This window comes from Eleutherodactylus coqui, chromosome 2 (assembly GCF_035609145.1).
Source record: "Eleutherodactylus coqui strain aEleCoq1 chromosome 2, aEleCoq1.hap1, whole genome shotgun sequence".
In the NCBI taxonomy this organism is placed as follows: Eukaryota; Metazoa; Chordata; class Amphibia; order Anura; family Eleutherodactylidae; genus Eleutherodactylus; species Eleutherodactylus coqui.
The window spans coordinates 285565497-285580481 of record NC_089838.1 but is presented as its reverse complement, the minus strand read 5'-3'; the positions used below and the strand labels follow the sequence as shown (position 1 = coordinate 285580481).

The window sequence follows — 14985 nt, the reverse complement described above, 5'->3', positions numbered from 1 at the left end:
TTATGGGTAGAATTTCATCTGAAATTGATAGGTTCAGTCATTTTCTCAATATCTGTAACCATTTTCGAGTTATGGATGATGTCATGTTGAGTATTAATAAAGTTTTTATGTTGAGTTATGTGATATGGAAAACACTAACCACATGTATTTTCAGGTACCAGAAGATGCTATTAACAATCTACGACAGAATTGAAATCATCCTGATGGTCGGTAACAGAAGTTCACGTGAGGTGGACGAGGCTTTCAATCAAGAGCCCCCAGGAAGACAGCCAGAGGGTGCACAAACTGTCAGGAAACCGATTCACAAGTTCATCAAAACTGGTGGTGTCCAGGGTAGACTGAGAACTGATCTTTTGTATGGGTGTCCTTACAACAATTGGTTGACTCATGTAAGGAGGTGCCATGTAATAGATATTAATGTATATGATGACTTGTAAAGTTCCATGTTCTTTTTGATTTTGTTGAAACTTGTTTAAACATGTACCCTTCCCCCAGGTGCTGGATAGAACAATCTGTGCCTGGCGCACGGGTAACCTGGAGTGGTATATTAAAAGAGCAGTTCCCTGTGAACCTGACAACTGTTGAGATGAAAACCACAAATGTGCCACCGGTACCTAGAAGCGTAACCTGGGACAAGGAGGAAGATTTGGAGTACCCCTTAAAAGAGTCCGGAGAGTCGTCTATTGGCAGTTCTCTGCCCCCAGGTCCCAGGAGCCTATGATCTGACTGTCACCTGACGAGGTCCATTCTGTTAAGCTGAGTGCTGCTCCGCACCTGCTTTTACTCACTCCATGTTCTCATGTCAGTCTCCAGGTGCTTTTCTGTGGACTCATTATAAAAACAGCTAGCATATCTGTTGACACCTGGGGATTGGAAACATTGCTCTGACAGTTTTTGCAGAGAGCCTCATGAGGAGTGAGCTGCCCTAGTGCTACTGGAGATCTGGGATTACTTCTACCAGAAAGAGAGAGAGAATGCAAGTTGGATTCCTGGAGTGGTGCTACCCAGCTGTTGCAACGCGTGTACCAGAGGTAGGTCTGTTGATCATCCAAGGAAATGTTAGCTGCAATTACTGACCCCAAGTGCCAAGTCCTCACCGGAACAAAGAGATTGTCAACGGGAGCAGATAGACAGACAAACCGTATCCATATATTCAGTTTTGGTGTTATGTAATCATGAGTACCATCACCCAGGCTTATCACCAATAAAATGGATTATTTTGACTCTATGCCTGTACAGCCTCCCCAAAGATACTATGCTAATTTCTTCAGGGGACAGTGACTACATATTTCAGTTAACAGATTTAGTCATTTGGTTAACGAAGTTCCTGCAAGACTAAGTAACTTCAAAGGAGACTCCTATTGTCACACAGCATCTGTGGAGCTATTTACCCCTGGCCAGGGCAAACGTGTCCATGTTGTGCACACAATGTTAAGGACACACTATCTGTAGGGTATGGACTGAGTTATAGTGTTAACTGAAAGTTAGTAAATAGAGATGAGCGAGTATACTCGCTAAAGGCAATTGCTCAAGCGAGCATTGCCTTTAGCGAGTACCTGCCAGCTCGAGACGAAAGGTTCGGGTGCCGGCACGGGGGAGCGGTGAGTTGCGGCAGTCAGCAGGAGGGAGCGGGGGGGAGAGAGGGAGGGAGAGATCTTCCCTCCGTTCCGCCCCGCTCTCCCCCGCAGCTCCCTGCCCGCCGCCGGCACCCGAACCTTTTGTCTCGAGCGGGCAGGTACTCCCTAAAGGCAATGCTCGCTCGAGCAATTGCCTTCAGCGAGTATACTCGCTCATCTCTATTAGTAAACCATAGTATCCAAAGAATACTGTCGCACATCATTGCCATATTATTCTTTATCGTACATTCAGTAAAGCATTTTTTGAATTGGTGTAAAGCCTCTTCACCACCGGCGTCATATTCTGCACCCGTCACCTGTTACAGCCGACACATCGCCACTTTGAGTGCATGCGGCAATGCCACGTGTGCATGAGCCCAAGCTATTAGGCCTCGCTTCACACGAGCACAAGCATATTTGTGCACGCCTGAACATAATGTTTTTTTTCGAAACGAACTGTGCACGCGTATCGGCGTATTTTACTGTACTTTTTTTGAGCCTGCATAGCATGCTCACTTGTACATGGCAAATAAAGACGCACCAATTAAAATGGCTAATTAGTCTTAATACATTCCTGAAGTATTCTTTTTCCTGCGCAATTACAGTTATACGCATCTCCTTGCACACACATTTGCTTGCCCCCATTGACTTCTATGGGGACTTTTGCTGTGCAAATACACAGAAATATAGAAAATGTTCTATTTTTTTTTCCCGTAACCGAAATAAGCGCGCAATATATGCAAATGTGAAGCCGGCCCTACTATATCTTTTTATGTCCCTCCAAAATGGAGAGTTATAATGACACATGATATACTGTAATATAACTATATTCGGGCAACCCACCTGCGTTGGACGTCAGAGATTTGTACGGTCGGATCAGCATACATTATATATTACGCTATTTTCCACAGCATGGCTTGTTTTCTTTAAGAGGATACACATGAATCATGCCTGAAAATACCCAACAGCCCATATGCTTCACGCGATACACAATATGACAACATCATCATATACTGTATACCCCAGCAGATAATAACAGTCTTTATATGCCCCGCACATATGATGGCGGGATATTTTTAGCCACGCGTACTTGAGTGTATTTAAGAAGAAGAAAAAAATGTTTAGTTCTCTTCTCTGACGCTTTCCCTATTAAGGGACTCCCCCTCCAGAATGTGAGGTGGGGGGCGGCATAGTGCTATGTAATTGTTCTAGTAGAGGTTACCATGGTAACATGGCACAGACTGTATCTGCATGGTTTAGGACAAATGCAAGTAAAGTAGTCCAGTACCTCTGCCTCCTTGCTTACTAATTAGGAGAGCAACAAGGAGGGAAAGGGTGAGGTGAAGGGTCAGAATGTAACTCCTTCATTGCCATGAGTCTATTTGACTTCAGATTTTTGGGTTCTCAAATGTGTAGAAAGCAATGAAGGCCCTGATGATCTCCCACAGTGTCTACTGTAACCTACCTGGGGTAGTCAGTCCTCTCAGTAAGCCAAACACAAGGTGCCGTACAGGAAAGTAGGCTGAGACCCGGTAACTTATGATATAGGGCCTCATTTGTCCACACTGTCTAACAATAAGGCTGTCCTTGTTGCCCATAGCAACCAATCGCAGCACAGCTTTCATTTTACCAGAGCAGTTTCACAAATGAAAGCTGCACTGTGATTGGTTGGGTGATAGAGACAGTTTTTCTTTGAGACAGTGAGCACCATGTTGGCTCAGTGGTTAGCACTGTAGCGCTAGACAACATCTCATGGAGTTTGTATGTTCTCGCTGTGTTTGCATGGGTCTCCTCTTGAGTACTTTGGTTTTCTCCCACACTACTGAGTCTGTCACCTTCTCTAACAGCACCATAAGTTAGTTTACGGAGCTTCAGGCAGGTTACATGTTCCCTTTAATGGTTGCGTAAGGTGACCAGATTTTCTCAGGGTCAAAGCGGGGCAAAGGGGTGTGGTCAGGGACGGGGCTTATCACAACGGATGATTTTACCTCGGTTGTTATAAAAAATACATGGCCGGTTCAAAAGAAGGCAGGGAGCAAATTCTGCAGCATTTCTGCATCCAAAAAACTGTCAAAATTTGTACCATTAGTGCGGATTTTGACTGGAAATAAGCTGCATATCTGCAGCTGATTTCATACCATGTGGCGCTCCCCCTCACCTCCTCCGAAGGCTTCCCGCTGTCAGCACTGCCCGCTTCCAGTTCCCAGCGGCCTGTAGTGGCCTCACCTGACCAGCGCTGCCGCACTTGACCAGGCCGCTGGGGACGGGAAGCTGGGGAGCGCTGACAGCGGGAAGCTTTCGGAGTAGGTGAGGGGGAGCGCCACATAGAATGACGTGAGCTGCGGATACGCAACTGGTTTCCAGTCAAAATATGCACCAGCGGTACAGATTTTGACTGTTTTTTTAGATGCAGAATTTGCTGCGGAAATTTCCACTGCAGACATTCTGCAGCATTTCTGTCATGTGTAAACATACCCTAAATTAGCTTGAGGTATGCTGTCACATGCAGAGTGGCCTCCGTAGTAATAGTGCTCCCCTATACCAGCCCCAGTAATAACAGTGACCGCCACAGTAGCCCCAGTAGTATTAGCGCTCCCCTATACCGGCCCCAGCATTAGTAGTGACCCCACACATAGTATTTGCGCTTCCCTAATACCCACATACTTACCTCTTCCTGGTCTTCACAGCGCCACTGCTTCTCTCAGAGCTGCTGTAGATGGGCGAAAGTGTGTGCACCCGCAGCAGCGCCTCCTCCTTCTCCTCTTGCGGAACCAAAGAGGAGAGGTGAGGGTAAGAGCGGACGACGATCCTGGATGCACACACTGCCGTCAGTGTGTGCTTCCGGCCGGCAGCGCAGCAGAGTGATTACCGGCCAGGAAGCTGTGGCACCCCGGCTGGTATTCATAATATTGTTGACCAGACGTCCTGGAAGCGGGACAAATGGCTGTCCCGCTGGGGTCCCAGAGGAAAACCGGATACAGAGTCCCAAGGTGGGACTCTCCCACCTAAATCAGGACGTCTGGTCACATTAGCTTGCGGGAACTGGCTGCAAAGCCACAACTGATAGACAGCAGTCTCCGTACGAAGCGGTTGGCCAACAACGGGGTAGAGAGAGGGTGGAATCAGCGATCACTCACTAGGTTTAAATTACTTATACTGATACCTCCTCTAGCTTGAATACAAGATGTGAAAGGGGCAGGCATGGAGGCTCTAGTACCCTGTTAGGCCGCCTCTAGCTTGGATACAAGATGTGATACAGGTGGGCATGAAGGCTCTAGTACCCTGTTGTACCGCCTCTAGCTTGGATACAAGATGTGATACGGGCGGGCATGGAGGCTCTAGTATCCTGTTGTACTACCTCTAGCTTGGATACAAGATGTGATACGGGTGGGCATGGAGGCTCTAGTACCCTGTTGTACTACCTCTAGCTTGGATACAAGATGTGATATGGGTGGGCATGGGGGCACATTTGCTGTAACTGAGCCTCTAGATTGTGCAAACTCGAAGGCTATCAAAGCTAGCATCCCTGATGGTCCCATATATGTTCTATTGAAGATAAATCTGGTGACCGGGCAGCCACAGAAGTGTGACAATGTTGTGCAGACATTCCTGTGACCCCCTTGTGTGCGGCCGAGCATTATCCTGCTGGAAAATGCCTCTTGGTAGCCGCCACGAGAGGAACACATGTGGCTGCAGGATGTCCTGAACATATTGCTGAGCTGTCATTGTCCCTCCTACCACTACTAGGGGTGACCAACTGTCATATGTGATGCCCCCCCAGACCATCACACCAGCAGGGGGCAGTGTGCCGCTCCACAGCAAAGGCAGGATTGAGGCACTTACTGCTAGGTCTCCAGGCTGTCATCAGTGCCCAAACTAAACCTGGATTCCTCTCTTAAGACTGTCCGGTTCCACTCCGTAGTAGTCTAGTTTTGTTTTTCACGATATGACTGCAAACAAAGTTAACGGTGGGCGTCAAAGACAGAACATGTAATGGGCGCTGTGAGACCAAATGTCCTTCAGCCAAGCATCTGGAAATTATTCCAACAGACAAGGGGACCTATAACGATGGTGCCACCTGTCTCCAGACGCACCCCTCTCAAACTCTGTAAACTGGCCGAATTCTCTTCTCTGCATCGTAGAGGCGTCTAGTGGTCAACAGGCTCTACACAAGCAGAAGAAGAGGTCACTACACACAAGGAGCCTCTGAGAGCCTTTTTATAGGCCAAGGGTGGAACCACATTTAGGGCCTCAGGTGGGAAGACCGTTCATCTAATTACCACAACTCTAATCCTTTCATATCTGCCTGAGATGTAACTGCATGCCGAGTTTGGCAACAAAACAACAACTCCTTCTAGGTGCTTGATTTTTTTAAAGAGTGTACATGGATGTAATATCAAAACAATTATCAAGCTAATTATAGTCACACATTCATGAAGCTCATATCTGATGTTACATTAGATTAATAAATACGTGTGATATAGCATTACTATTACATATTGTATAGCATAGAACCAGCTATTAAGCCAATTACATTCATTCATCAATAAGATGCATATCTAATAGCATTATTACGAATTAAGATATGACATCAAACCGGCTATCATACCTATTAGGCTCACCCACCAATAAAGTGCATATCCAGTGATAAAACAAGATATGATATCTATTTATCTGCTATCACTACTCATAGATACAGTGTATGTATATCCAAGGAATAAAATGCATAGCTGAATAATATTGGACCAGCCAAAGGTTTGTAAAAGTACATATCATATGCATATCCTATGTACATGCATATCCTTGTAGAATTAGTAGAGTGTACAGTGGATGTAGCCTTCCATGTGATGAGAATGATGAAAAATGTCACATATAGGGCACACAGTCAAGACAAAACAAAGTCAACGCTGGATGTACTCAGTAATCACCTAGATTGAAGAAGTGGTATAAACACAGCCACCAAAGTAATAAAATCCTCATGGATAGCTAGAAATATACCTACTGTATATACAGTACATCAATCATCCCTAAAGTTCCTAAGGGTACTTTTACATGGGCACATCATCTGCCCGCGGTAACGAGCAATAAGCATGTCAGTCAGTGCTCATTAATAATATTTCCACTGGCAGAAGATTGGCTGGATGGGGACGAATGATTGTTAATATGATTGTTCATCCCCATACAGCTGTCATTGATCATCTGCATAACTCCCTGTTTACAGTTCACCAGTCAACATTTTTATGTTCGCATAACTGAGCTGATCAGCGGATAAAGTAGCATTTGTTCATTTGTTGGCTGATTGTTGTCACTTTTACATGATCAGTCAAAAGAACGGGCAAGCATCTCTTAAGGCCCAATGTCCATGGGCGAAAGATCCGCAGTTCAAGCCGCCCATAGGGAAGCATGGGCATCCTCATCTCAATTAACACATGCAGATTTGATTTCCGGGTTTCACGTGGAAGCCCACGGAAAAAGCAGGAGATAAGGAAAAAAAGTCTAGACTGTGCATGTCTGACGGCAAGCTGTGCTGACCATCTGCGGTACAGAAAATGTGAGGTCCGGTAGGGTCGTATTCCTCTACGGGCTCCCGCGGAATCCGACCCGTCCATGGACATGATGCCTTAGTCTTACATACTACTCGCAGCACCCTTCGCTCTTGCGCTGCCGGATACTGGCACACTTCAGTAGACCCCTGCGCACCTCCGTGTATTCAGGACTGCACTTGTAGTCAGCCCACAGAAAAAGTTGACCTACTGCAATGCTTCTTTGTTGCTTTAGCAAGAACTCTCACTCGAACTGACGGGAAGCAGCTCCCGCAGATATAAACTTCAGCGCCATGTAAGTGGTGTGACAAATTTATGTCATCTGTGTCCCCAAGTTACCAGGTATCCCCCTGTCTTTCCCATTTTCTATATTAGACCACACCACAAAACAATAAACAGTTTATTACATACATTGTAGCGGTGTACGATTTTCTAGTCGCTTTCTTATATTAGCATACGCTTAGGGCTTATTCATGTGGAAATACTTTCCATCCGTGTGCTATCCATACGTGTAACTGAGAGCACACGGACCCATTAAAGCCCGTAGGGCTATTCATACATGCAATTTATTTTTTATATGGGGCAAATTGGCAGTCCATGTAAAAAGATTAAGTTAAGAGTGCAAAAAAACGGGCCTGGACAACATCGTAGTATGCTTCATTCTTTTTTATGCATCTATTGTTATGTGACCTTTTCTGGCTGTTTTCTGTTATTTATAACAAAAGTGATAAACGGTTGCAAATCTGAAGCTGATTCAAAGTGTAAAACTGCAGCATAAATCTGACAGTCAGCCTTGGATTTCTGCAGTCTGCAAGAAGACACAAACACTTGATGGTTGCAGACACAAAGAGTGGCATAAGAAGCTTAATGGTTGCAGAACACACTTGGTGGTACTAAACACTTCAGCGTTGCAGCACTTAACTCTTCAGCTGACTTTTGAACAGACTTTTTCAAGCCCAAGTGGCTTCTAGCTTTCACCCATTAGTCAATGCCGCTTTGAGTTACCAGGAGGTCCAGAAGTGTCAGAGCAGTACCATGTAACAAGGCCAAAATATGTCGAAAGGGCAGTCGGGGAGCTGGCCAAAGAAGCTGTGGTCTGTTTGGGCTATGTTAGTACTTCAGCTTTTAGAGCAGCCAACTTTGATCTGAGACTGCGTAAACCATGTGAAGTTGGTGTGGGCTTCAGCCCTGAAAGAGAATATGTTTATAAGCACATAGTGGGAGACTGGCTGCCCCATTGCCTGCTTATTCTAGTCCTATAGGAAAGTGGACTGCTTGAGTCAAGAGGGATAGAGATAGCTCAAGGGGTTCTTGGAAATTAGCAAAGTGAGAGAGTCCAATAAAATAACTGGACTTCCTATATACATCATATATACATGCCAATACCATTGTGTTTTATGCAATGGGAAGGATAATGTACTTGTATACGCCCCTTACACACGGAGTGCCTATGGTTCCCTAATATGAACCTGTAGGAACTCCATGTATCATGTGTACAGCGGTGAATGGAGTCCTTACAGCTTCAAAGCCATAGGAACACAGTATGGCACTCCATATGGAACTCTACTTGGAAGATATACTCTCTACTAAATGCAACGATTCAAGAGGAGAATATTTTAGTAGTACAGTATCCAGTGGAGCGTGCTGCCAAATACAGAGGATTCTTTTATTGAGTATTGGTGAAGCTGGATTTGTCCTCATTATTATATCCATCGGTGCACACCACATTGTTTTTCTGTCTAATTCATATGGAATCTGACAGGGGAAAAAAAAGTTTGCATGCCTCTATATGAAATTAAAGGCAGATAGCGGTACAGTAAGGCAGAAGCTGCTAAACTTGCGGAATTCATAAGTTCCCATTCACTACACATCTGATTACTGCAGTACGATGCTACCGTGACACAACAGCTGCCAAAATGCACAAAAATGCCTTCCATCGATATGTCATTGTGAAAGTACTGTACCGTATTTAAATATATTGTGAAGGTATTGAATAATATGTGCATAACATTTGTGTCGTGTGCATAGTAAGAAATATGTGAGTAAAAGACATATTGCAGTTACATTTTACTAACAGGGTCCCAGACGCTGAACATGCAGCTTTGTCATAATTAACCTTTGTAATGTTTTACTAAGATAGAAGAATCACGCATTCTGTGGACTTTGAATTGTTGACTCTGAAGCATGCCACAATGTAAAACCTCTTGCTTTGCAACAATCAAACAAAAGAGCTTGGAAACATCACTTAAATGTTTCTGATTGTTCTCTTCTCCGATGCATCAGCGATAAATTAGACATACCTGATTGATAACGCTACGATACCCCTTGAGTATTGCCTAAATTAAATGATTCTTTGAACAGTCATTGATTTTACATATATTCTTTATTTATTTCATATTTAGTATTTTTTAACAGAATTCTACATATTCATTACCGAACAACAATTTCCCTAGTTTCCAATAAGCAAAACAACAATTTTGTCCCAGCTTCATCGTCCACCTAAGATCTATTAGCAGTTGATGAATTATCCTTCATCACTCACAATTCTGAAACACATGTCACGATAAGTCAATTCTGTCTGATTGCTTGGATCAATTTCCTGTTCGGGTTAATGGAAATCTTGCGAAACCATATGTTTAGAGATTGATATGAATATGGAATATGGAGGTGCTATATAAATAATGGGAAATACATACCGTATATCATACTTGCCATATGTAAAGCTCATAACTGGTCGTATTGGACCAAATATCATTACGTTTAAGGCTCTAGCTTTACATATTGACATGACCCAGCAAGAAAATTTTATGATATGGTAGATATCCAGCAGTTTGCTGCAGCATTTGACACTGTTGACCACAAACTCCTCCTCAGTATGCTACGCTCCATTGGCCTAAAGGACACTGCTCTCTCCTGGTTCTCTTCCTACCTATCTGACCGCTCTTTCAGTGTCTCCTTTGCTGGCTCTACCTCCCCTATTGGACAAACCATCAGGAGATTTGGCCTCCAATACCACCTGTACGCTGATGACACCCAGCTATACACCTCTTCCCGTGACATCTCTGCACCTTTACTCCAAAACATCACTAACTGTCTGTCCACTGTCTCTAACACCATGTCCTCTCTCTACCTAAAACTAAACCTCTCTAAAACTGACCTGCTGGTATTTCCACCCTCCACTAACCGACCTCCTCCTGACATCTCCATCTCAGTGTGTGGCGCCACCATAACTCCTAGACAACATGCCCGCTGCCTTGGAGTCATATTTGATTCTGATCTCTCTTTTACCCCCTACATCCAATCTCTGGCCCGAACATGTCAGCTGCACCTCAAGAACATCGCAAGAATCCGCTCTTTTCTCACTGTGGACACGCTAAAAACGCTTACTGTTGCCCTCATCCACTCCCGGCTCGATTATTGCAACTCGTTGCTGATCGGCCTCCCCTGCACCAGACTCTACCCTCTCCAATCCATCCTGAATGCGGCAGCCAGGCTTATCTTCCTGTCCAGCCGCTACTCGGACGCCTCTGCCCTGTGCCGGTCACTGCACTGGCTGCCCGTTAAATACAGAATTCAATTTAAACTCACCACCTTCATCCACAAAGCCCTCCACAGTGCAGCGCCCCCTATATCGCCTCCCTCATCTCAATCCATCAACCAGCCCGGGCTCTCCGCTCTGCTAACGAAACCAGACTGAGCACCCCTTTAATTCGAACTTCTCATTCCCGCCTCCAAGAATTCTCCAGAGCAGCACCGGTCCTCTGGAACGCACTACCAAAGGCTACCCGAGCAATCCAGGACTCGCAGAACTTCAGGCGTGCTCTAAAAACGCACCTCTTCAGGGAGGCATACCGAATTCCCTAAACAAACCTCTTTGTACTCTGCCTGATAACATGCTCCCTGACCTACTGACTGCAATCCCTGCTAGCCATCATAAACCGCTCCTGCAGTCACACCGATTCTGCCGTCACACGGCTAAATGTCTGACCATTGTCTATGTGTATAACATCGCTCACACTTCGCCATACCGTGCACATCTCCAGCCCCTTTACCTTCTGTATCACCCCATTACTTGTAGTATGTAAGCTCGTTGGAGCAGGACCCTCACCCCTATTGTTTCCATCACTTGATTACTATGTAACCGTGGTTCTGTAATGTTTGTACTTTTGCCTTTCTGTATCCCCTGTCTATGTAAGCGCTGCGGAATATGTTGGCGCTATACAAATAAAGTTGATTATTATTATTATTATTATTAATCGGCCAACTTTAACCCTTTGCACTTGCATCTGCAGTGCTAGGCGTGAAGGATTTGCCAGTAAATGTGAGCTTCTGTCCTGTCCTCACACTTTCTCTCCTGTCTCTCCCTCTCGTTCTGTCATCCCCCTGTATCTCTACTCTATCTCTGCCCTCCCTCTCTCCTTTTTCTCCCTCCCATCCCTCCCTCTTGTTCTCTCTCAGTCTGAAATTAATACAGGCAAGGCACATTCAGAGCAGCTCCTGACTACCTCTCCTCTCTCTTTCTCTCTTTCTCCCTATCTCCCCTAATTCCTGCAGTCTCCCCTCTCCTCTGTCACTCTTTCCATTACCTCTCCGCCTTTCTCTTATTATTCTTCATCTTTTTTTCTGGGATTTTATTTTATTTTTTGCCTGGTAGAAAAGAGACGCAGAGATCCCTACAGGAGGGGCACACTGGGGGGGAAAAAAAGCAAATAACAGGACTTAGAAGGGTGCAAATTTCCCAGATCTCATCAGAGTCACTTGCCCCTGCTACTGTCACTAAATCAAGACTGAAGAGATCTCTTCCTTCCTAGAGCCAAGAAGCACTGCAGAACCCGGATCCCATGCAGACATGGCTGTAACCTGCACACGTTTTACAGACGAATACCAGCTGTATGAAGAGATTGGCAAGTAAGGCACCATCTGATTTCTCACCTGCAGCTGGAGCAATAAGGCACCCAGGGGGGAGGGTTACTCATTAAAGCCACCCCTTGATCAGGGAAAGCATTGGTTCATATATATCTTATGTAATATACACTCTTCCTTTTTTAATACCGGGAGATGCAATCCGGGGCCTTCTGGCGCAGATGGGGGCAACGTAGGGTGTGTGATGCAAGGGGGGTCAATTGGTGCTGAGTGAAGAATTTGGTGACCCAACCGATGATGTGATTGCAGATATCTCTGTGTGTCCATTTTGCTGTGTTAAAATACCTGTAGTACTCGGAAAAACCGGTTGCATGCCCGTATGTTGTGTATCTGTAAATACATGCACGTATATATTTGCACAAATAATGTGTTTATGTCTGGGAGCCACTGCTGTGTGTCTGCGTATATTCCTCCGGGGGAGGTGATTAGATTCAGGGTGAGGTTTGGGGTGATGGGGGGGTGTATAAAGCTAAAGACTATTCATGGATTGCAGGGGTATTATCATAGGTGACTGGCACCCACTGCTGGGCATAAATAATTGGGGGGGGGGGGGGGGGGGGAGAGAGAAGAGGGAGGGTTGCGTACTTGTCAAATAGCCAGGGATAATTTAACATTAATATTGATGATTTTGGGTATACCGGTTGGTAATTGGTGAGGGATGTATGGGGTGTATTGAGTTATTGATACATTGTTATTTTCGGGCTACCTATGTATAGCATGAGCTATTGGCAAAGTCTGGAAATGCAGAGACTGTCAATTAGGATATCAGAGGGAGTATCTGAGTGGTGATTGATAAATCTAAAGTCCGGGTGCAGGATGGATCATGGTTTTAAGTTTATTCATTAGTGTATGCATTGTAAAGGCAATCAGTAAAGCTAATGAATAGATAACGGACTTCAGTATTGCTAAGGAATGGCGTGCAACGGTTATTAATAATCTAGCGGGTGATCTTGATGGATGTGATCGAAATCAGGATATTTATGACCAGTTTGGATGTATGAATGTGATATATGGCCGTAGATGACCATCCATCAGAGTTTTTCTTCTTTGGCTATGGTATTCGATGGGTGATTGGTAACAGTGTCTATGAAGATGAAGATTTGATTGGCAGGTGCACTGGTAGCTCTCCGTCCCCTGGATGCTCCCCCCCCCCCTCCTCTCTCAGGTCCTCCTGGTTTCATGAGCGTTATTCCGCCTCCTGTTATGATGTCACACTTGGCTCTCACATGGATGAGGTTATCAGGACTGGGCCTGTGAGATATAGGGTCAGGGAGTCACCAGGGATCCTAGGACGAAGCATAATCCGAGTACGATCAATGCATCAATTGCATACATCATTGATGCTTGCATTGTTTTACTAAATGCTTGTACAGGTGCAGACTGAAGGCCTATAAAATGTGCATCACCCGAACCGATATGTGCTCTGCAATGGTCAGTGCTAATCTATGTGGCCCAGCAATGCATTTTTGACCATTAGTATTGACTATGCAGATCTTCTGCTTAGACACGTTCTTGCAAATGTTGTCAAAATGCCCGAAATCCCAAGATAATCTTTTTGCATATGTACCCATGCCCTACGGGACAAGGTAGCGTTTGCCACCAGCAGACGTTGCGTTTACCATAGCAACACGACAGCCCCAATCTGCTCCGGAGAAATGCTGATGATCTTCACAGACATATTAATATATGTCAGCTAGAGAACAGGCGGAAGGTAACTGCATCGTGGGGTCAATAGTGTTCTATATTTGGATTCATGATGGATGTACATGGATGAGGTTATCATATGTATCAGCAGTTTTCATTGCTGGGTACCCAGCTGTCATTGTACCAAAGCCATTCGTATTTGCATCCTTTGCTATAACTCACAAGGGACTTATGTGCTTCTTCAATATTTGCTGTATTTTGAAGGTATAAAATAGGTCCCCTGCAGATACGCTGCTCTAGATTTATTATACAGAGGATAAAAGCGTAAAATTCATGTTCTTGTCAGCACAAAGCCATCAATTTAATTATATTGCATTACCTGGTTCATATCTAAAGTGAACCTAGCAGTTGTGTCATTTGGGCAGGTTTAATTTAGGCCATACTGGTTGGGGCAACAGCTGGAAGCCACCACAGTCTTTGCCGGGCACTAGCTGATATGCAGGAATCAGAGATGGTGGAGAATGCATTCTTCAAATACAGGCTTCTTTCTTCCATAGTAGGTGTATATAGTCAGGTGTGGTGGCAACTGGCAAATGGATGCAGTGATGGCTTGTGTCACTTCCAAGCCTCAACTCGGTAACCCATGGTACTCCTCATGGATTCGTTGCTTTATAGCAAACCATAGTAGCTCACAGAAAGTTTTTAAAATCAGTCCCTTTTGCTCGTCAAACGAAACTACTGCGTCACATACCCTCTCTTGCGTGGAGTCCCTCTTATATCAACTCCCAAGTCCTAACCCTGTTGTCAGGGCCAATACACCAGGTTTTGGGCTTCACTTATTGGAGCAGTTATCAAGATTTCAATAAACGGTACAAATAAACAGTTTCTATCTTAATAACAGACCAACCTGGGGCTGTCCTGGCACCTATTAGCAAAAGTTCCAACAAAAAAATTAAATTCTGGCGAACACTATCCATCCGACCTGAAAAGTTCTCAGTCTTTGTCAGATCCGGAGGCAACTGAACCCCTTTGACAATTACTATGGGGCTAAACTAGACAGAGCCGCCGATTGCTGGAGCTCTGCAGTTGGCAACGGCCCTCTTGGAAGTGCAATGGTTACTTCCCCAGGTATCGGGGAAGTAGAACCGAGTGGTGGCCATGTCAATGGTGGCATCTCTCTAAGTCTTGCCCCGGGTTAACGGCAGCAGTATGGTAAACCTCCGATCTGGCCAGGGTGGGTTTGTTTGGTCCTAGGTTGC

The 14985-nt window shown here is 45.0% G+C and overlaps 1 protein-coding gene across 10 annotated transcripts in view; it reads left to right on the top strand.

The window, feature by feature from the left end:
• The first annotated feature begins 843 nt into the window (after positions 1 to 843).
• CAMK2B (calcium/calmodulin dependent protein kinase II beta) overlaps positions 844 to 14985 on the top strand; it is a 194562-nt gene continuing 180420 nt past the window's right edge. For 9 of the 10 annotated variants that reach the window (XM_066593136.1, XM_066593144.1, XM_066593138.1 and 6 more), the window contains exon 1: positions 11644 to 12067. In XM_066593136.1, coding sequence (XP_066449233.1) covers positions 12009 to 12067 — 59 coding nt within the window. In that variant the 5' untranslated portion in view covers positions 11644 to 12008. Of the gene's footprint in view, positions 1032 to 11643; positions 12068 to 14985 lie in introns of those variants that run through there. The other variant, XM_066593135.1, reaches the window with a different exon arrangement.